This window comes from Myxine glutinosa, chromosome 2, assembly GCF_964187855.1.
Source record: "Myxine glutinosa chromosome 2, kmMyxGlut1.1, whole genome shotgun sequence".
Taxonomy (NCBI): Eukaryota; Metazoa; Chordata; class Myxini; order Myxiniformes; family Myxinidae; genus Myxine; species Myxine glutinosa.
Genome location: NC_136262.1, coordinates 260,709,560 through 260,732,548, shown reverse-complemented (window position 1 = coordinate 260,732,548; position 22,989 = coordinate 260,709,560). Strand labels below are relative to the sequence as shown.

Genomic DNA, 22,989 nt, shown 5'->3' with positions numbered 1-22,989 from the left:
TCGCTTCGACTGTAATACTAATAGGGTTTGGGAGTTCATTCTCACGGGGCTTCTGTATCTTCTCTCTGAGGAACAAAGGTAGATTCTTTATTTAATTGTCCACAGCATAACTTGTGATAGAGAGATAGGTACCTTGTTACCTCCACCACCAAAGGTGGATGGAGGTTGTTTTCACCCCTGTCTGTTTGTCCGTTTGTTTGTGAACAAAATCTCAAAGTTATGGATGGATTTGGACAAAACTTGTTGGACAAGTTGTGTGTGTGACGAGGAAGAATCGATTCGATGTTTGTGAAGATCCAGATCCGGATCCAGCTAGTATTTTTAAAAGTGATTTTTTTCACCATTGAGTGATATGGCCGACCAGATGGAGGTATGCTCTCTCCTGGGTGCCGTTCTAGTTTTGTACTTTGTTGATGAACCTGAATTAAACTTGCTGCCATAATAGTCTTCGATTTTGGACAAAAGATTCTATGGTTGAGGTCGGCTCCTCAAACTCTTCTTCTGTGAGGAATCGAATGGAGGTTTTATTGACATCACCCAACTTCTTTGAGGCTTCTTTCAGAAAGATTTCAGTCTAATATACAGTATGTAAGAAAGCAGATTATCGGCTCTTTGGGTACGTTGCACCTTTTTTCTTTTACTTGAGCCTTGGCACCCATAATAAATATACCTTGCTCTGCATTCGTCATGGTACTTGACTTCCTTAGCTATGAAGTCGATGTGTTCATGTCTTTGTCATTCAGTTGTCTTGCAGCATTTACAATGCTGTCCTGTGTTTGTACACGTTCACACAGACAATGTTTCAAACCCACTGGAGAATTGCTTGCGGCCCGGACCAATGCAGAAAATACAATTTCTCCAGCACTCCAGTAGTTGAGGTAGTTACCACTGGTGGATTCTCTACCATAGATCTCGTTTCAACAATATTTTCATCAGATCAGGTTTTCTTTTCCTTTGACTGTATCTGAAGCCGTCAATTTACTTGGAACTGCCACTGTGAAAGCCGTAATGAGGCAGCGGTTCAGCTTCCAAGGTAATGGATTCACATATGACAAGGTACTTTGATCTCTTGTGATATTGTTTTCTGGCTTGAGCTACGTCTCCAGCTGTTTGCCGTGTCTGGTTAGTAAATGGAGACCATGTATCAACACTCACATGCAGCGCACACTGCAAAGGCCCTACCTTGACACCATCATCCATCTGCAACCAAAACAAACGCCAAATATGACTCAAAAATGCCAGGGGACCAAATGTGGCCAGATTTTCAACTTAATAGTAAATATCCCAGATCGGTTGTATTAAGCACACTGTTTGGAAAGACTGCACCTGTCATCTTTCCACACTGGAATTTCAAATTTGGCCAAGATTGGTCACTTCTTTATTATATATTGTAAATACAACCTATACTACGTGATTTATAACCCTTTAAACATAGATGTACATAATCGGAACGCCCAAATGCAGACGAACAGAATTTGGCCAAATATGGTCATAATTTGGCCTGAAAGTGGCCAAAATGGCAATTTTGTCTTATGTGGGGCCAATAAGGCTGCTTTTTTATGGCATCTCCACCCTTTTTACAAAGAGTAGGCTTGTTAAACCGTCCTTACCTTAAATTCTAATTAAAGCCATCTACCTCTTGGAACATGAGGTTCCAGCACGAGTAACGTGAGCTAACCCTTTTAAAATAACCTGCCAGGTTTTATACTTTTAAAATTATTTCATTATAACGCACCAAAATATTTCTCAGTTCGATCTTTGAGCAGGAATTTGTACAGTTTGACCGTTTGAAGAATTTGCATTCATAGCTCATCCATCATTCCCCTGATTCATGCACACATGGATGGAATGGTAGCATCCCAAATACCATCCTCTGCCAATTTGCTCTTTGAGATTTGTTTTTTTTTTTAGTTTATTCAAAACTAGATTGTGGCAATTTCTCTCATCCCTATAAGGATGTCGGAGGATGTTGTTAAATACATTTGTTTTAACGACTTTGCTGAAAGAAAAGTATAACTACCGCACTCAATAGTTTTGCCCTCAAAGGACCGATAGCTCCCGTTTGTCTAAGAGTAATAGAGCTTGCTTGAAGCAGGAGTTTGCATGATGGCGTATTGTTGGTCCCACTCACTTTAGAGCCGTCTAGCCTGGGTCCAAATCCCGACCGACCTATAAAACGTCACCCTGGTGTTTCTCGTGCAGGGCGATCCATCGTGTGCACGATCCGTCGCCTTAAGCCGAAGGCCCTGTCCGGCAGCACCGGTCGTTTTTGCGCATTAAGCTCCCTCTGTCTTGCACATAGAGTAGGTGAATTATCACCGGCACCTTGGCTAAATTCCAAATTCCTGCAGGTCTGACCTGCTGGGAAGGCGATGTCAAACCACACAGAATAACTCTTACCGAGAGACTGCTTGGGCAGCGCAGACGCTCCATAAAGATCACGGTACATTAGTGATGAAGTGGGAACTTTCAAGAGGCTTGTCTGGGACTTTGTCACAAATGCATGGGATTTGCACGTTTACTGTGTTGTGGCTGTATATGGCTCTTACATGTGTGTTGCTCTCGTTGGCACAAATAGTTGTTTATTTTTCCTTGCTCGGCCTGTTTTGATGTTCACATGGAGATGTTGTACTTGACTGTCCGTCCGTTCGTCACGCTGTCTCCTCCTAAATGGTGTGCATAAATTCACCAAACCTGGTCATTATGATCACCACATGGCAATAAGGTGCGAGCATTTTTGAGCCACCCCGTGAAAGGTCGAACGGTCAAAAGGGCCACGTACGGTCAAACGTATCAAAAGGGCCACACGGTCAAACAGTCAGGGGTGTGCGTTTGGGGGAGGGGTGTTTGACCGTCGACGGTGTTTGACCATCGAACGGTCAAAAGGGCCACAAAGGGTGCGGTCAAAAGGTCGAACACCCAAAAAATGCAATTTTTGCCACATTTTCATAGGAAACCTTGCATACATCATCAACATTGGGCATTGTGTGAAATACGTAATGATTTTCTGGATTTGACCTCCGGTTCATGTCCTCGAGGATGTGGACTGAAGGTCACAGGGGTCTTATTGCCATCTTTCAACGTTGCTTTGGGTGGGAAGCTTGGGGATTTGCGATGGTGTGCCATCGACTTCACTCCAGTTATAATTTGTTCCTTTTGAAAATCCAATCGATATCTAACATCGTCTGTTGCACATCCCGTTAGTGAATTGCATATGATCTAATGTATTGTGGGTAACCTTTTAATTTTTGAAAGCAACTGATGCTGCCATTAGTTTGGCCCTCTTTAAAGGATCAATCGTGTCGTTTACCCCTCTGATCATCACAATTGAACAGCTTCATGTCCATGCGGTTTTAGGAAGCCAAGCTTCCGGCCTTTATCATAATCTCATGGGGAAGCAGATCTGCAAGTGAGCACGCCGCGCGTTGCAAATACGCAATAACAGCACTTCCCAAACCACTTTGAGCGCGATTTGACGCCATTCTGGCCCATTAACGATGCTCAAAGTGAAGATTGATTTGTTTTGGGGTTTTTCTTTTTTGGGGAGCGGATGTGATTGCAGGATGGTTCACGGGAGATTGCTCAAGCCTTCTTGTCTGGGTTCAATCGCCTCGGCCAAGTGGATCAAATTTTGCTGAAAGAAAACGACTCTTACTGCTCTGTACCTGTAGGACATTTAAATCCTGATATCCTGTCGGAATTTAGGTTGTGGATGTTGAAGACCGCACTGGTATCTATTTAAATGAGTAGGGTACTGTGTACCACTCCAACTTCATTAAAGGGAGGCTGTTAGCGTAGCTCAGATGTAATTTTGCCTTTTGAGACGGAGTCTGGGTTAGATTCCCAACTGCACTGTGAACTTCTTGATTTGCAGGCATGGAGTTTCAATAGTGGGTGTGCCATCCATCGGAGTGATGTTAAGCCGGTCGTCCTGTCCATTGGTGGACCTTGGAGGTCTTTTGAAGAAGCGTCGACGAGCTATCGCCGGCGTTCTGGTCAAATTCCGAACCGCTACCCTCTTGTGCATGGGCACCATCGTCGTGCGCCATCCTGTGTGCGCCCACACGTTCTGAGGTTGTGCCAATTAGGTATGCATTGGAAGATTATGAATCTGGCATTAGCTGCTTTTTACTGTTCCCAATAGACCGTTCTGCTTGACCAATGGCAACGCATAATATATATATATTTACGATATATCCCTTGCCAGTGTGCCCACTTGCTCGCCTGGCAGCGTGTTGAAAGTGGCAGTGAGGCCCAAGCAGCCAGGATTAGCATGGTGGATAAAAGCTAATTATTTATGTTTTAAAATTCATTCGAAGTACAGTATTTAAATGATTTTTTTTGTGAGTAGTTTTGGTTGAAGCTCATTTTGAAGGGTGACAAGCTGCCTGTATGGAGACGGGTCTACGAGCGGTGCTTCTCGTCGGCGCAAGCAGCACGTGACCGGTGTGCCCGACCCGTCACCGATTGCTGTGCATAACTACACACGAGAAAAATGAACATATTATCGAGCAATATGAACAGCTGTAGAACCCTTCGTGATCTCCAGAGCAATTTGTCGCAGCAGAGCTGTCTGCCCACTGGATGATGAACAGCCGCAAGTTCCTCAGATCCTTCCGACTCCGAGCGTGGGATAACTGATGCCAACGGTGGGCCAACGCAGCTCCCGTTAGAAGGCCTGCTTGATGTGCAGGCATCTCTGATTCATGCAGTCTGAACTGCGATGCCTTTGTACACGGATAAGATGTTTTCACACAAGGAATATCAATAAGTAACTAGAACTGCCACTTTAAAACTGCTGGCAGTGATGACCGGTTTACTCGCACCCACTTTTTATACAACCCCACTTTCATTGGAAATGCTTTGACACAACCCTCTTGGATACAACCCCGACACACACACACACACACACATACACACACACACACACATACACACACACATACACATCCCCCCAACCCACACCCCTCCCCCAAACGCACACCCCTCCAAGCACACACACCAACCCCCCGCCTACACACACACATCCCTCCACCCCCACACACATCCCTCCACCCCCACACACATCCCCCCCCCCACACACACACACACACCCCACCCCCAACACACACACACACACACACACACACACACCCAACCGCCCCTCCTCCACACGCACACCACAACTCCCCCACCCCCCACATACACACATATCCACCCCCCCCCACCCCGCAAACACCCCTCCACACACACACACCCCCCACATACACACACACACACCTGCCCCCCCCTCCATACGCACCCCCCCCACACACACACATATCCCCCCCCCCCCCCCCCACCCACACACACACACAGACATCCACACACACGCACATCCACACACACACACACACATGTTCCCCCTCCCCCCACACACACACCCCTCCACACATACACACACACACCCCACCCCCAACACACACACACACACATCCCCCCTAACCCCACCCATACCCCTCCCCCCAAACGCACGCACACCAACCCCCCCACCCACCCACACACACACACATCCCCCACCACACACACAAACACAGGTATCCCCCCACCCCTAACACACACAAACACATGCACACATCCCCCCTCCCCCCACACATATACACACACATCCAACCCCCCCTCCTCCAAATGCACACCCCAACCCCCCCCCCCCACCCCACACACACATCCACAAACACATCCACATACATGCACATCCACATACATGCACATCCCCACATATGCACATCCCCACATATGCACATCCACACACACACAAACACATCCCCACATGCATACACACACACACATACACACATCCACAGACCCTCCCCCCCCCCCCCCACCACACACTCACACACCCACAAACACATCCACATACATGCACATCCACATACATGCACATCCACATACATGCACATCCACATACATGCACATCCACACACACACATCCACACACACACATCCACACACACCCCCACACACATCCACACATGTCAATCCATGCACCGATTGCAGAAAAAGCCATTTAAAAAAGAAAATTAACCTGAAATTGCAGACAATTATTTATTTTATCTGAGAAGCCAAACAATTCTTCTTTAGTGGCCCAAAACCTTGTGTGAAATGCGATCGAGTTAAAAAAAAAAAAGTCAATTTGACCAAATCTTTCATTCGTTTGTTAATGTGCCTCACCTATTGACAAATCTGCAATTGGAATTTCATTTGAGGTTGAAATGACCGTGGGAGATCGTGTGATAGTGATCACGTCCTGGAAGGACATCTTCAGTAGCTGACGATTTGTGTTGATTGCGATCAAGTAAAAAAAAAAAAAAGAAGTCAATTTGACCAAATCTGTTTCATTCGTTTGTTAATATGCCTCACCTATTGACAAATCTGCAATTGGAATTTCATTTGAGGTTGAAATGACCGCGGGAGATCGTGTGATAGAGACCACGTTCTGGAAGGACAAAACGGTGCGTTTCTTCTTTCAGCAATAAAGACTTATAGCTTCGAGACCGTACATCCATTCATTTTGAAATTTTTCACACTTCTTCCGATTGATGGGAGCTACATTGCCTTAAAAATTCAAGTCGATCCATGCAGTGGTTCAAGAGTTACAAGCTTTTTAAAATTTAACTTCCATTATTTTTTGCGGCCAAACCATGTGACTTATCAAAACGTCTCGAGTAACATAACATCCCCCCATGAGGAACATTTGTGTAAAGTTTCCACTCTATCTCCACAAATTATGGAGGTGATACCATTTCTAGTTTGAGCTTTAAAACGTCAACTCTGAAACCATGTGTCGGATGACGTCGTGCTCGCTGACCTTTTTGTTTGTCATGGGTATGCGAATATGCATGCCAAGTTTGGGCTCGATTCGTTCAGCCGTTGCGGAGAAAAGGTTTTTTGTGTTTTTTCACGAAAAAGATGGCGGCCGAACCATGTGACATATGACTTCGAAATTTTTTGCTATCTGAGTTTTATTTTTTAACTAAGCATCTGGGGAAAAAATCCCATTTTCGGGGGAGAAAATTTTTTGTTTGACGAATTCTAACCTCAACGTCGGCATTTTTAATATACTCGATAAACATGCCTTTTGTTCCCATTGAAGAGTTCTTTAGAATGAGCCATTCCTCAAATTTTTCCATTGAGCCGTTTTGGAGATACAGAGGGGAAAGTTGAATTTGTTTTACAAGATGGTGCCCACACCACGTGACCTATGACGTCATAATTAGCAGTAAAAAATTATAGGAGCCGAGACGATCATTTGATGAAAATTTCCTGTCAATCCGACCAGCGGTTGCTGAGAACATTAATTATGAAGTTTTTGGAGGTGCAAAATAGGGCGGAAGAATAATAATAAGAAAAACTCTAGCAGTAATAGGTTACTCTCCATTTCATGGAGTAAACCTAATTAAATTGTTTCCATTGCTGTGTGTGTGCGTGTGTGTGTGTATGTGTATATATATATTGCGGTTTTGAGTTTTTACAATAAAGGTTAATTTCCCCCATAGTTTAGTCACACTACAACACGTAGCCTCGCGATAGTTCAGTTATGTCTTAGTAAATGTAAGCATAGTCCTTTTCCTGTTAGTTTTGCATTGAGTAGAATAACGAGAGTTAGGTCCTTCCATTTCTTGTGCCGCCTCGATACTGTGGTTTTTGGTGCAAATTAACACTAGGCAGGCCTGACAAGTCGAGGCAAGACCGAAGGAAGGAGGAGGAGAAGCCGACGGTAAGCGCGAGCCGCCAATCAGGGCTTGAAGGGAGTGGCTTAGCACTGCGTCAAAAGGCGTGGTTAGAACATTCGATGCGAACTTAAAGGGACACAGAAAATCATGTTTGGTTTAATTAATAGATATTGCTTCACTTAACTTAATCGTCCCTTTTTTTGAATAAATATCACTCAATTGGCCCCCGCCACCCAAAAAACGGCGATTTGACTGCTCATGTGACTGGCTACGTCATCGAGGGAATTTTTGTTGCTGCTGGTAGTTTTTATCTGGTAGTGGAGTCCCACCCCTAAAATCGTGATGTTCATTTATGATGTCACCTGTGTGATGTAATCGAGGGAAAGGTTTCTCAGCACGCAATGATAACTGCCTGACCAAGAATCTTCTGATAGTCAAAATCATTATTAAAAACTACCAGCAGCAACAAAAATTCCCTCGATGACGTAGCCAGTCACATGAGCAATCAAATCGCCGTTTTTTGGGTGGCGGGGGCCAATCGAGTGATATTTATTCAAAAAAAAGGACGATTAAGTGTTAAGTGAAGCAATATCTATTAATTAAACCAAACATGATTTCCTGTGTCTGTGGCCCTTTAAGGGCATGGCAATAAAACCCTTTGTGCAAAGCCCCCACCCCAGTAGTTATGGGAGAGGCGCTTGACAAGTGAACAAGTCCTGAGGATAGGTGCGCTGAAAGAAGCCAAGCGAGTTTTGAGGAAGAGGCGTTTCAACACGTTAATTGCTCGGTTGAGCTTGAGGAAAACCCTCGATTGAGTTACGCGACTGAGCGCGCCGTTAATTAATCGCGCTGTGAGAAACTGCCAAGCCTGGTGAGACACGTACATTTTGCCGCCTGCCTGCTCTGCCTTTGTTCGAGAGACGCGCTGCAAGGATCCTTCCCGCCGCCTGCTTGCCTTCATCGAGGGATGTGCTGTGACCGGCGAGGGCCACGCCGGGCAAAGCTGTTCCTGGACGACCAAGCCGGCGCATTCAGCGCGTGAACACCATCCTGCCCTCATTTCCCCCTGTGAGAGTGATCGGGCCCGTGTCTGGGGATAAGTTAGGACTGTTTAAGTTCTGCCCTGTGTCCCTTCTATTTCTACCAATCCTTCTATAAATAATTATTAAACCTGTGTTCTTCCTGTTATTCGACCGTCTCGTCCCTTCCATCTATTGACTAAGCGTGGTACGAATAAAACCGCTCGAATCGGGTTCCAATACCAGAGATCTGCACGGACCACGTGGTACGCCATCTGCTCGGACGTACTCAAATTACGCATAGTTCGTGCGAGGCTTGATCCCCGCCTCCGCGGCGGCGTAGGTACTTAGGTACGTGTCAGAATTGTCCCGAAACCCTACCTTGCGTCTGCCCGGGAGGGGCGACAAATATCTCGGATGCGACGACCCAAAAAGAACAAGGGGCTTAATCTCCCCTTGGTAAGGGCAGGAGGGTCGTGCGAAAACCGTAACTATATATATGTGTATATGTATATGTGTATGTGTATATGTATATGTGTATATGTATGTATATATATGTGTATATGTGTATATGTATGTATATATATGTGTATATGTATGTATATATATGTGTATATGTATGTATATATATGTGTATATGTATGTATATGTGTGTATATGTATGTATATGTGTATATGTATGTATATGTGTATATGTATGTATATGTGTATGTGTGTATGTATATATATATATATATATATATATGTATGTATATATATATATATGTATGTATATATATATATATATGTATGTATATGTATGTATATGTATGTATATGTATGTATATATATATGTGTATATGTATGTATATATATATGTGTGTATGTATATATATATATATGTGTGTATGTATATATATATATGTATATATATATATGTGTATATGTATGTATATATATATGTGTATATGTATGTGTATATGTATGTATATATATATGTGTATATGTATGTATATATATATATATACACACACACATTTCCTTATGTGGAGTTGTCAAGGCTCCACATAAGCAGACTGGATGGGCAAAGGGATAACAGTGGGCTGCAGGATGGCCGAGAGGTGTGCACACTCGCCTCGAAGATGTCTAGCCTGGGTTTGAATCCTGACCCAGCTATAAACTGCCATCCTGGTGTTTCCCAGGCAGGGAGATTCATCGTGCGTGCTGGCCCTTGGATGGACGTTAAGCAGGTGTCCTATCCGCCAGAATTAGTTGGTGGACATTAAAGATCCCACGGTGTCCTTCGCGAAGAGTAGGCGAGCTATCGCCGGCACAATTGACAAATTCAAAATCCCTGCCCTAACCAGTCGAGGGCATTGTATCAGCGGTACAGCCGCACCCTCAGCCAATGATGCAACTCTGTGTACTTGTGCTGCATACAAACGAAGAAGATGTGGACATGTGAGGAACATGTTTATTGCCATTGACAGTTGTAAAATCCATGAATGCTGTCCAGGTGAAGCCGTTCATAGTTGGTTTAACGATTGCAAGGTACCGTGGTTCCTTGATCACAAGACTCATGTGCAACCAACTACTAGCAATGCCAAGGCTCAGTGAGGCCGATCATCTTGGTAAGTACAGCTTCGCGGGAAAACATTGTGGACACTTGTCGGGCGATTGAAAAAAATTATTCAGGAAACCGAACTAGCAAAGGTGCGTGCCCGAAGGGCAACTACAATGTGTAGAATTCTGCGAGCCCTGGAGCTCACGACGACAGAAATCTGCTAAATACACGGGTTTTTCATCCAACAGTACCTTGCATTAGAAATAAACCTGGTGTTTGTTTCCACATTGTTAATGTTTTCTCTACACCCTGCTTCTGTTTGCTCACAGGGTGTGGAAAGCACCTCTGGGCCGAGGGAGCTGACGGAGTGCGTGGCAGGACGGCGAGCGGAACTGAAGGCAGGCCTACTTGATGCCACCCACAACATCAGTGATGTTCGACTTGGTGACTTTAATTGGGTCCTCAAGGTGATGTTTCTCAGTGTATATATTGACGTCATTGTGCCAAAGTGACACTTCCCGATATGAAGTATATAATATGGTGTTCATGAATTAATGTAAAACTTTTGGGACTTGTGTTTTTTTTTGTTGTTTTTTCTCACAGCTGGCACTGTCAAGTGACCGCCTAGCCTGTCTTCAAACACCATTGTTGTCCCTCGGTTTGAATGTTGAAGGACCAGGAGTTGATGGATACCGTGATCAGGTTTCCTTGGAAATGGGACGAGCTGAGCTGCAGAGCCTCGTTTCCACTCTTGAACAGGCCAGCAAGGTTGTCATATGTGACCGCTCCATTATACTTGATTTCGCTTCCCCTTCTTTGTCTTCTTCTCCATCTATCTGGAATTCGTTTTTATTTCTGTTTCTATTGTCCTTGACCAAAGACCTTTGTGCATATCATCCTTTTTTTTAAATGAAATATCATTTCACCCCTTTCCCCTTGCCATCCCTCCAGGTCGTTCAACAAACGAAATGACACAGGCCTCACACATCATTAGATGCAGGAAATTGGCACACAGCTCGCTGGTCTGGCACATGATCAGTCGGCGCACACCGGTCGTGGGCTTGTTCGTGTCTGACAGTTGTGGCTTCAAGCGTGCGCTGCCGGTGTTGGGTACGAAGGAGAATTTACAGCTTCAGTCCACAAAAGATAACCTTTGAAAATATGTCTTTGCCACGCCCCCAAACTCATTAAAAAAAAATACCTGAATATCTTCTCACAGCGGTTTCTTTTTTTGGGGGCCATCTAAGTATTACATACACAAACTATGCAATTCTTCCAATGGCCTCTTCACGTCCAAATGCCTCTTTTTTTTGTTTTGGTTTTTGTTTCTTTTGTATACAGAGGTCGAGGCTCGTGAAAGAGCTAACATTTATCAAACAAACAAATCAAACAAGCAAACAAAGTATATAAAAAGGGGAGCGGTCGACAAGATGGGGAGGGAGCACACAAACACAACATTTGAGAGCAGGGACATCGGGAGATTTGTGGGAGGGAGAGGGCCTGGGGGGAGGCAGGATAGGTCTAAAACACAAGGACACCAAGGACTTCCAGGAAATAAGTCGGCACCTCAAAAAAGTGGATTTGGGGTGAAATTAGCGGGGGTAGAAAAGATCAAGGTTTTGGATTGGGGAAGATAAGAGATGGTGGTGAACAGCCGTTTTAAAGACCTGGAGGGAGGAGTGGGATTGAAGAGAGTGAGGGAGTTTGTTCCAGAGGTGGGAGAAAAGAGGAATGAAGGAGTGAAGGTGAGCAGAGTCTTGATTTTGGCAGTTTAACCATCAGAGGGTTGCAGGCAGATCTTGTGCGACCTGCAGGAATATTTGGGGGACAGAGCCCAGAGAGAGCTGGGGGAGCAAGGCCGGAGAGGAGTCGGTAGAAGACTGAAAGACCACCAACCTGCCTGCGGTGAGTAAGTGAAAGGCCCTCGGAGATAGCGTCATCGCAGGAGATTCCAATGATTCTGAAAGATTTCTCGTTTCCTCCTTGTCTTTCCATCTCCACAATCCCCTTTTGTCCTCTAGCCTGTCATCTTCTCTTCCTTTCATTAATTTTAATCCTCAATTTATGGCTCCTGTACGTGTATTTTAAATAGATGCCCCTTGGCCTGTGGTCACGATGAGGTAGAATGTAGATTATATACGCTGTATGGCCGTGTGGTAGTAACACACAAGCTGCCTTTTGATTCGTTGTGAATGGTTTGCATGTGGAGTGCGTTTGTTCATAAAAAGAGACTGCACACACCGCAAGTTAAAGATTCTGCCTGGACGTTTATTAATTTATTTTTTTTCTCGTAAAGTTTTCAGTACAGGCCACTGCTGCCCAACGTGGCGTTGGGAGGAAAAAAAAAGGAAAACATTGCTTGGTAGAGTTAGACCCTGGTCCAGCTTGGCACAGCTATCACCATCCCTCTCCCAGGGGTGGTCTCCCTTCATCGTTAATGAAAATATTTAATCTCCAGACAATCAAAACCCTACTGCTCCGTTTCCTCATTTATAAAGTTATAATAATAATTATAATAATATGTGACCTTCAGCAATTAGGCAATCCTGCATTGCTCATGTAGACCGATGGAGTCAGTTTGGTACTAAACTATATACAAGCCTATTGATGTAAAGTGCCGAGTCTATGACTGGTTTCCCGTGGGTTGTGTGAGACTCTACGATGGAACCGGCAGCTTTCAGAGTATAAGACTTAACTTGGAAAAATGAATAAACACAGGGATGCTCCTTGCTCAGCTGGGTACCTATATGAGGAAGAGTCGACTTAAGGCTGTAGCTAAAATAAATGTTGTTCAGGAAGATTATAAAGAGGAGGGAGGTTGTTGTAAAGCAGAAATGAGGATGAGCTGCTTGCTCTACGACCACTAAAAAGGAGAGAGACAGACAGATAGAGTTCCAATGCGACATCTTCGTAATGGGAAAGGTACCTCGTAAAGCACAGCGAGATGGCACAAGGAAACTATGGAGGGATGCAGATTGTGTAATATAAAATGAGTAGTCGTTATAAAATGTTTGGAACATCCACCGGCCTGTTGTGGTGATGCATTCAGCAATTTCATCCGAAGAGGTGTGACCGTCGGCAACTACCGTCCGGTACATGCTCTCATTGCTCCGGACTGCCGACGTCTGAGATGGCGTTTTGGTCACGTTCGGCGAGAAGCGTAAACTCTCACGAAAGACGAGCGAAAGGTCCACCGACCAACCAGGAATCATTCGCCGTCGGCTCGTTAAACCCGGATTGATAATGTGAGCGACTGCCGGTACACATCGGAAATGCAAACGCGACAACCCCAATATGGCTGACGATTCGAATGATATCAAATATCTTTCTTTCTTTTGTTTTTCTTGTCTTTCTGTACACACAAAAGCAAACAAATCTGTTGTTCATATTAGGATACAGCTCTTGCACTCTGAAGCACATTGAGGATTTTCAGTATGGCAGCGTGTCATTCATTCGCAAGGTACACAGGTATCCTGCCGCTTGGATGTATGGGTACGTGGTTTGAATTGCTCGGACATGAGACATATGAGAGCATTTAATATGTTGGTATAAAGTGAATTTCTTTGCGCTTAGGGTGGGTTTTGAGAAGAGTAAAAGCAGTCCACAAAGATCCTCGTGGTATAGTTCTATGGCAGCAGTCCTGTGGAGGCAGCAGAGTTTGATGAGTTGACGGGTTAGACTTTTTAAAGTATATGAGATGGGAACCCAGGGGAATAACCATTGCATGAAGTTTTAAACTTTGATAGCAAAGGCATAATTATCACCGGGAGAAAAAAAAAGGAACAGGAAGCAAAAGCAAAAAAAACCTCTCGACTGTTTCAGGATTTAGCAGAAAAGTTTGTAGCAGAGGGAATGTTAACTCCTGGCGAGAGAGACTAGTGAAAGAAGTGAGAGTAATGGGAAAGGGGGATGGCTTGAGGTGGAAACCCCGAAAGTCCCCCTTCCCGTCCCCAATGAGAAGTCAATGCACGTAGTAGAGCCAGTAAACGAGATTGAAAAAGAGGAAAGTGACCGGGAAGATGATGCGTGACCATTTGTCAATGACGTTGACATCACTCAGGTCTGGGATGCGGATTCGCAATTGGGACTTGCGCCGAGGTGGCAGGCGGCCTTTGCGACCCACATTAGCGGAAACGCCTTGGCCCCCGGCTCTGCTGCCGCACGCCCGGCGTTCCATGGTGCTCAGACCGGCGCCCGTGCCTGCGGCTTCTGAAGGTGGACGTCTGAAGGTGCCCGTCCCGACCGTGGCACGCACAAAGCTCGTGTGGTCGTACGAGGAGATCCCGCCGTAAACCAAGCTTGGAGGTGGAAATCCAGGGGTACGGGAATCGCCCGGGTATCCTCCGAGACCGAGTGTAGGAGCACGACCTTCCTGGCCCGCAGGACCTTGCCGATCAAAGTTGGTGGCAGTATCTGGAGGAGAGCAAGCCTCGTTTTGGACGTCCAGGTTGGTTAGCAAGATGGTGCTGTGGGAATCGCCCTATAGTGTGGAAAGTAAACACGACATATGATTGGTGTTGCCTTTTTCTTTCAGTTTTTCTCTTTTTTTTCTTTCTTTTTTTTTGTTAAAGTTAAGTTCTTATAACAATTAAAATTTATTCTTAGCAACAGTGAAATCATTTGTCAGCCTAGTGGCTAAAGCGTTGTTACGTCCCTCTTTGTACCATTTGACAAGTGATTCTCCACCATGTTGTACTTATCTACACATTCTATACATACAAAATAACTGCTTCAGCAAACATTGGTACATTTCGGGGGACATTCTCTTGTAAGAAAGTGAATTGTATTTCTTGCTCGGCCCATTTGACAGCTAACCAACCTATCTCCGTTACCATTCTTACTTCACAGCTACTCCTTGGAACCAGTTGAAGCAATGGTGAAGAACATTTTAGATACGATTCACTTCCGAGGCTAGCGGACATCAGCCAATTGAACAGCCGGCGGCAAAAGCACATAAAAGTGATAATTCTCTGTCAAACATTCGAAAGGGCGAGCCTGATTCTCCTGAGACTGTAAAGCGGCCTTACCACCAATACCTGGCGATGAATACGCGTGGTTATTCTCTCCACCAGTTGACATAACTACGATTGGCTCTTGGTAGAGCACATACCTTTGGTATCCCACTGATAGGCCGGATCTGCATGTAGACCTGAACGACAATCTCATCAGCCTGTTCTTGTCACCTACCGAACTAACTAGTTTCATCATTAACTAAGTTTCGATAACCAAGCTTCATCCAAATCTGTCCCATACTGTTTGAGATATCGTGCTACATATCATCGTTTTTGGCCCTATCAATGGTTAGGAATTGCTTAAATTATCTTAGCCGGATCCGGATTGTCACCAAAATCTAATCATTTCTTCCTTGTCAAACACCCAACCTGTCCAAGTTTCGTCCGAATCTGTCCACAACATTTTTAGATATGCTGTTCACAGACAGACAAACAGGGGGCTGGGTTGACTAACGCAAAGTCGATGGCATGCCATCGCATATTCCCACACTTCTCACCTAAAGCAAAGTTGAAAGATGGCATAACGTTCCACCAGGATTATCGATAATAATCTTTCGAGAAATTCCACCAGGATTTACCTTAAAAAATTCCTCATTTTGAACCCTTTGTCCCTATGTCCCCACCCCTTGGGGCATGAACCAGGGGTCAAATCCAAAACAATCGTTATATATATATTTTATGCATCTCCCAATGTTAATTGCATTTACAAAGTTTCATTTAAAAATGTGCCCGTAATTGCATTTTTTGGGTTGTGACCATTTGACCCCGTCCCAGGGGGTTTGTGGCCAAATTGACACTGCTCTTGCACCTTCATACCATGTGGTGATTATAACCACCAATTGTGGTGAATTTCTGCTCAACGGTTTTGGAGATAGCTTGACGGACAGACAGTGCTGATTACAATATGCCACCCCCCACTTTTTATTTTTTTTTTCAAAACGTGGGGGAATAATAAGAGAATTATGGAAAAACTCGCAGAAGCCCATGATAAAATTACCATGATGTGAAAAAATGGTTGAAAGTTCTCAAAAATGGTGGTTATACATTAACTGCAAAGAACAAAAATTCGGTGGTGATTGAGGTAGCGGTCTGTTGCCCATACACAACGCCCATGTTTACATTTATTTTTATGTCTGATTGAAAAAATTGTAATTTCCTTGTCGGTTGGGGTTGGTTTCGATTGATTTTTAAGCAACTTTTACTTAGTAATTTTCTCTCCGAGGAGTGTTTCACAGAGTGGGACACAGATAGCATTAGTATATATATATATAAGCAAATATTTGTGGTTGGGAGTAAATCCAAATGACTCCATGGTAAGATCTCCAACCTTTAATTGAACAAACAATGACAACGTTTCGATTAACAACATGTGACAAAGCCACACGCCTCCGTTAATCTTCCTCAAGAGTGATAAAATCATCTCAACATCGCCTTATATGCAAAGTGGGCGGGGTATATGCAAAGTGGGGTGGGCAAAGCTGGACAGCCAATGAAACCATATCACACCGCTCTCTCTCGTGAACGCAGACGTTACCGACCAAATTAAAAAAAAATCAACCGCATATTAACGGCTTAAAATAATCCTGTAAGCAATGCTGGATTATAACTCAAATGTTTAGAAAATCAGGAACAATCATTACATTCAATTAAAAGTTAAACTTGTAAACAATTAAATTGTAAATTAAATTAAAACTGTAAAAATATATTAAAGCAAAAATTTTTAAGATAAAATAAAATTGCCATAATATCAAGATCATCACATGTGGCCCTATGCGGTAAAGGGGAATGCGGGAAGGGGGGTTATGGGGGGGGGGAGGGAAACTAGAGGGGGGCGGAAGCGGAGGGGGGGTTTGGGAGAAGGGTGGTTTGGAGGGAGCGGGATGGGGCAAATTGTCCGAATAAAAACCTTGTGTAACATATTATGTGGACTCGTTCAAAGTACGGAATGCCTGCTTCGTTTACACAAGAGTGGGTCAAACGCGACCGGTAAGTCAACTACCTCTTGTGTGATCGAGGTAACAGTTTCTTCCGTGTGCCAAGCCTCCAAAACACGTCTTCTGTTTCTGTTGGGTGTGGAACCCAAAATATCAACCCTATCCCATAAAGGTGTGTGGCCTTCCTTAAGGCCGTGTTTGGCAATAGCAGATCTGCTAGGATAATTACATTCAAATGCTTTTTGGTGTTCAGCAATACGTTGACCTAAGGTCCTCCCGGTTTCACCCACATACTCAGCTCCACAACCACAGGGCACCACGTATACCACCCCTGACCTATCCTTCCTCGGAAGCTTGTCCTTGACCCTCATAAGAGCTTGGCGAAGGGTGAAAACCGGTGTGAAACTCACCCTCACTCCTGCCGATTTCAAAATTCTGCCGACCCTCTGTGAAACCCCCGGTACAAAAGGCAGAACACACAAACCCTTTAGTTGTTCTCGCGGTCTCAGCCTGTTGTGTGGGGAAGCCCTTATCGTTTTCCTGTTGGGTAGCAAGCTGTCAGGATAGCCATTTGCCCTTAACACATTTTGAAGATGGTCCACCTCTCATCTTGTCTTCAAAGGTAGATGGTAAATCACGTGCTCTTTTTGAGAGGGTGTGCACCACCGATCTTTTGTGTTCCATTGGATGGCAAGACTTGAAATCAAGGTAGCGATCAGTGTGTGTAGGTTTTCTGTACACCGTTACCTTTAAGGCTCCTTTGGGATCCCTTGCTACGAGTGTATCCAGGAAGGGAAGGGCTCCATTTTTCTCTTCTTCAATGGTGAAATTAATGGAGGAAAAAGTTTTATTTATGGTCTCATGTATGATGCCCACCTCATCAGAATGACAGATGACAAATGTGTCATCCACGTACCAGAACCAAACACGTGGTTGCACTAACAGGGCTGGAATGGTGCGTTCCTCCAAATCCTCCATCACCATGTTGGCAATCACAGCCGATACAGCGGAACCCATAGCGGTGCCATAAACCTGCTTGTAATATACCTCATTAAATACAAAGTAGGTGGAAGAGAGGCAGGTAGAAAGCATGTCGCAGACGTCCATCGGGCTTAAAGCTCCCGCAGTCTCTTTCCATCGATCATCCTCCATCAAACGCCGGTCTGCCACCTCAATCGCCAGGGCTATGGGCACGTTGGTAAATAAAGACACAACATCAAACAAAACCATGGTCTCGTGTGCCTCGATGGTGAGCTGCTTCACTCTTTCAGCAAATGCTGTGCTATTGTGCACGGTTCGCTCTGTCGTCCCCACAAAATGCTTCAAAATGTTTGCCAAAAACTTGGATAGAGCATACGATGGACCATTAATACAGGAAACGATGAACCGGAGCGGAAATCCCTCTTTGTGCACTTTCGGTAGCCCGTAGGCCCTGGGAACCACTCCCTTACTGCTGTACAGACGTTTGTACGCCGCAGGTGATAATCTCCCAGTCGCTTTTAATCTGGAAAGCATTGAGTTTAACCTTCGTTCCTCCTTCTTCGTTGGATCTGCGGTTAACCGTTCATAAGTACCTTGGTCAGCCAACATATCCTGCATTTTGTTCGTGTACACAAGGCGATCCATGAGCACCGTTGCCCGTCCTTTGTCCGCTGGTAAGAACACCACATCGTCCATGTTGCGTAACTCGCGTAAAGCTTGTTGTTCTTTCGGGTCCAAATTGAAAATGTTGCGTGAAAATTGCGGAGGGCGAAGTAAAACAGCAGCCACACGTGATCTGATTTCGTTCTTGGTGGCGTTATCAAGATTCATCATCGCAGATTCCACCCGTGATACAATGGTGTCTTTCGGAACAAATCGGGGAGTGATGGCAAAATTAAGGCCCTTCTGCAACAAGCTGGTTTGTGCCTCCGAGAGCTGCGTACTCGACCGGTTAACCACCCACCGGTTCCGAAGAATGTTCACGTCAACGACGGGAGTCATGCGATGTGTGGTTTCATCGACCAATGCTGTGGACTTTCGTTGATGCCGTTTCCCCACCGATGTCCGAGTGTGCTCCGCGAAAGTGTGAGCTCTCCGTTGTACTCGATCCCATAACTCGCCAGGTAGTCTTGGCGCAATAGTACGAGCCAACCGTTGCACATGGTCATACCGTTTAGCGAGGCGATGGTGGCAGTTTGAAATGCGCAAAAGAATAAACCTCCATCCTGTTGCCTGCATACAAGAACAACAAGCTTTACGCGAGTTACGCAACATGGACGATGTGGTGTTCTTACCAGCGGACAAGGGACGGGCAACGGTGCTCATGGATCGCCTTGTGTACACGAACAAAATGCAGGATATGTTGGCGGACCAAAGTACTTATGAACGGTTAACCGCAGATCCAACGAAGAAGGAGGAACGAAGGTTAAACTCAATGCTTGCCAGATAAAAAGCGACTGGAAGACTATCAGCTGCGGCGTACAAACGTCTGTACAGCAGTAAGGGAGTGGCTCCCAGGGCATACGGGCTACCGGAAGCGCACAAAGAGGGATTTCCGCTACGGTTAATCGTTTCCCGTATTAATGGTCCATCATATGCGCTATCCAAGTTTTTAGCAAACATTTTGAAGCATTTTGTGGGGACGACAGAGCGAACCGTACACAATAGCACAGCATTTGCTGAAAGAGAGAAGCAGCTCACCATCGAGGCACACGAGACCATGGTTTCGTTTGATGTTGTGTCTTTATTTACCAACGTGCCCATAGCCCTGGCGATTGAGGTGGCAGACCGGCGTTTGATGGAAGATGATCGATGGAAAGAGACTGCGGGAGCTTTAAGCCCGATGGACGTCTGTGACATGCTTTCTACCTGCCTCTCTTCCACCTACTTTGTATTTAATGAGGTATATTACAAGCAGGTTTATGGCACCGCCATGGGTTCCCCGGTATCGGCTGTGATTGCCAACATGGTGATGGAGGATTTGGAGGAACGCACCATTCCAGCCCTGTTAGTGCAACCACGTGTTTGGTTCCGGTATGTGGATGACACATTTGTCATCTGTCATTCTGATGAGGTGGGCATCATACATGAGACCATAAATAAAACTTTTTCCTCCATTAATTTCACCATTGAAGAGGAGAAAAATAGAGCCCTTCCCTTCCTGGATACACTCGTAGCAAGGGATCCCAAAGGAGCCTTAAAGGTAACGGTGTACAGAAAACCTACACACACTGATCGCTACCTTGATTTCAATTCTTGCCATCCAATGGAACACAAAAGATCGGTGGTGCACACCCTCTCAAAAAGAGCACGTGATTTACCATCTACCTTTGAAAACAAGATGAGTGAGGTGGACCATCTTCAAAATGTGTTAAGGGCAAATGGCTATCCTGACAGTTTGCTACCCAACAGGAAAACGATAAGGACTTCCCCACACAACAGGCTGAGACCACGAGAACAACCAAAGGGTTTGTGTGTTCTGCCTTTTGTACCGGGGGTTTCACAGAGGGTCGGCAGAATTTTGAAATCGGCAGGAGTGAGGGTGAGTTTCACACCGGTTTTCACCCTTCGCCAAGCCCTTATGAGGGTCAAGGACAAGCTTCCGAGTAAGGATAGGTCAGGAGTGGTATACGTAGTGCCCTGTGGTTGTGGAGCTGAGTATGTGGGTGAAACCGGGAGGACCTTAGGTCAACGTATTGCTGAACACCAAAAAGCATTTGAATGAAATTATCCCAGCGGTGTTGGCTGGTGTTGGCTTAATTCATTTTAGCTTAGCGGTTGTTGGTTGTTGTTGGCTTAGCGGTTAGGGTGCCGGCTTGGGATCCGAGGATCCTGGGTTCGAATCCCGGTTGATCGCTAAATTAACACCAGGGAGGTTGACTCAGCCTGTCATCCTTCCAAGGTCGGCAAATTGAGTACCAGCTTGCTGGGATGAATGATCCTGGTGTGTACCCCGGTTTAGAATAGGTACACCGTATCCCTGCGTATCGTAAGAGGTGACCAAGAGTTGGCGTCAGGAAGGGCATCCGGCCATAAAAACATTGCCTCAAACAGGGAACCATGATTGTCATGAGGCCCACAAGGCTAACCCCCGCTCTATCGGGGAAAATGGCCTTAAAACGATCATTCATATTCATATCCCAGCAGATCTGCTATTGCCAAACTCGGCCTTAAGGAAAGCCACACACCTTTATGGGATAGGGTTAATATTTTGGGTTCCACACCTAACAGAAACAGAAGACGTGTTTTGGAGGCTTGGCACACAGAAGAAACTGTTACCTCGATCACACAAGAGGTAGTTGACTTACCGGTAGCTTTTGACCCACTCTTGTGTAAACGAAGCAGGCATTCCGTACTTTGAACAACGAGTCCACATAATATGTTACACAAGGTTTTTATTCGGACAATTTGCCCCATCCCGCTCCCTCCAAACCACCCTTCTCCCAAACCCCCCCTCCGCTTCCGCCCCCCTCTAGTTTCCCTCCCCCCCCCCCATTTTATCCCCCCCTATAACCCACCTTCCCGCATTCCCCTTTACCGCATAGGGCCACATGTGATGATCTTGATATTATGGCAATTTTATTTTATCTTAAAAATTTTTGCTTTAATATATTTACAGTTTTAATTTAATTTACAATTTAATTGTTTACAAGTTTAACTTTTAATTAAATGTAATGATTGTTCCTGATTTTCTAAACACTTGAGTTATAATCCAGCATTGCTTACAGGATTATTTTGAACCGTTAATGTGCGGTTGATTTTTGAATTTGGTCAGTAACGTCTCCGTTCACGAGAGCGGTGTGATACGGTTTAATTGGCTGTCCAGCTTTGCCCACCCCACTTTGCATATACCCCGCCCACTTTGCATATAAGGGGATGTTGAGATGATTTTATCACTCTTGAGGAAGATTAACGGAGGCGTGTGGCTTTGTCACATGTTGTTAATCGAAACGTTGTCATTGTTTGTTCAATTAAAGGTTGGAGATCTTACCATGGAGTTGTGTATATATATATATATTTTAGGGTGGTCCACAGATATATGTAATATTTAATACTATAAAAGACCCATGCTCCACAAGACTGCCCTTATTCCTATGTTTATAAAGATCATATGAACCAAATATGAGGTCAATTGGAACTTATTTAGAGGTTGCTCAAAAAATAACATTTTTAATTTATCCTGTTTTTTTTCAGATGGTAGAAACTTTTTCAGAAAAAAAAAAATTTGGGGGGGGGGGGGATTTTTTGGGGGAAATTTTTATTTTTCAACTTCAATTGTTTATAAAATGTGATATCACGTATATTACAAATACATTTGTGCATTATGATTGTTTGAATTATGATTGGTATAAACCATGACAAGACGGCAACTCGGGTACAGTCATTTATCTATATATCTACACATCTGGGCAGTGTCTGTGTTGTCACTTAACGACTCCCTCAAACTTTAGTTTCCGTGGTTGTGAAGTGTTTTTAATAACGTTGTAGCGGTTTTGAATCACGTGGTGGTGAGGTATTTTGAATTATGTGGTGGTGAGGTGTTTTTAAATGATGTCGTGGTGAGGTGTTTTGAATTACTTGGTGGTGAGGTGTTTTTAGTTTCGTGGCTGAGGTGTTTTTATTACGTGTTTTATGGCTGTGAGGTGTTTTTAATTTCGTGGTGGTGAGGTATTTTTATTACGTGTTTTATGGCTGTGAGGTGTTTTCAATTTTGTGGTGGTGAGGTGTTTTTATTGCGTGTTTTATGGCTGTGAGGTGTTTTCAATTTTGTGGTGGTGAGGTGTTTTTATTGCGTGTTTTATGGCTTTG

The 22,989-nt window shown here is 44.6% G+C and overlaps 2 protein-coding genes across 4 annotated transcripts in view; one reads left to right on the top strand and one right to left on the bottom strand.

Moving 5' to 3' along the window:
• COMMD8 (COMM domain containing 8) overlaps positions 1 to 11,459 on the top strand; it is a 34,211-nt gene extending 22,752 nt beyond the window's left edge. For both annotated transcript variants that reach the window (XM_068105809.2, XM_068105807.2), the window contains 3 exons: positions 10,583 to 10,720; positions 10,857 to 11,021; positions 11,205 to 11,459. In XM_068105809.2, coding sequence (XP_067961910.2) covers positions 10,583 to 10,720; positions 10,857 to 11,021; positions 11,205 to 11,225 — 324 coding nt within the window. In that variant the 3' untranslated portion in view covers positions 11,226 to 11,459. The remainder of the gene's footprint in view (positions 1 to 10,582; positions 10,721 to 10,856; positions 11,022 to 11,204) is intronic.
• Positions 11,460 to 12,500: 1,041 nt separating this feature from the next.
• The window catches only part of LOC137420607 (gamma-aminobutyric acid receptor subunit beta-2), a 120,228-nt gene continuing 109,739 nt past the window's right edge, over positions 12,501 to 22,989 (bottom strand). For both annotated transcript variants that reach the window (XM_068105814.2, XM_068105815.2), the window contains one exon: positions 12,501 to 14,733. In XM_068105814.2, the coding sequence (XP_067961915.2) occupies positions 14,215 to 14,733 (519 nt within the window). In that variant the 3' untranslated portion in view covers positions 12,501 to 14,214. The remainder of the gene's footprint in view (positions 14,734 to 22,989) is intronic.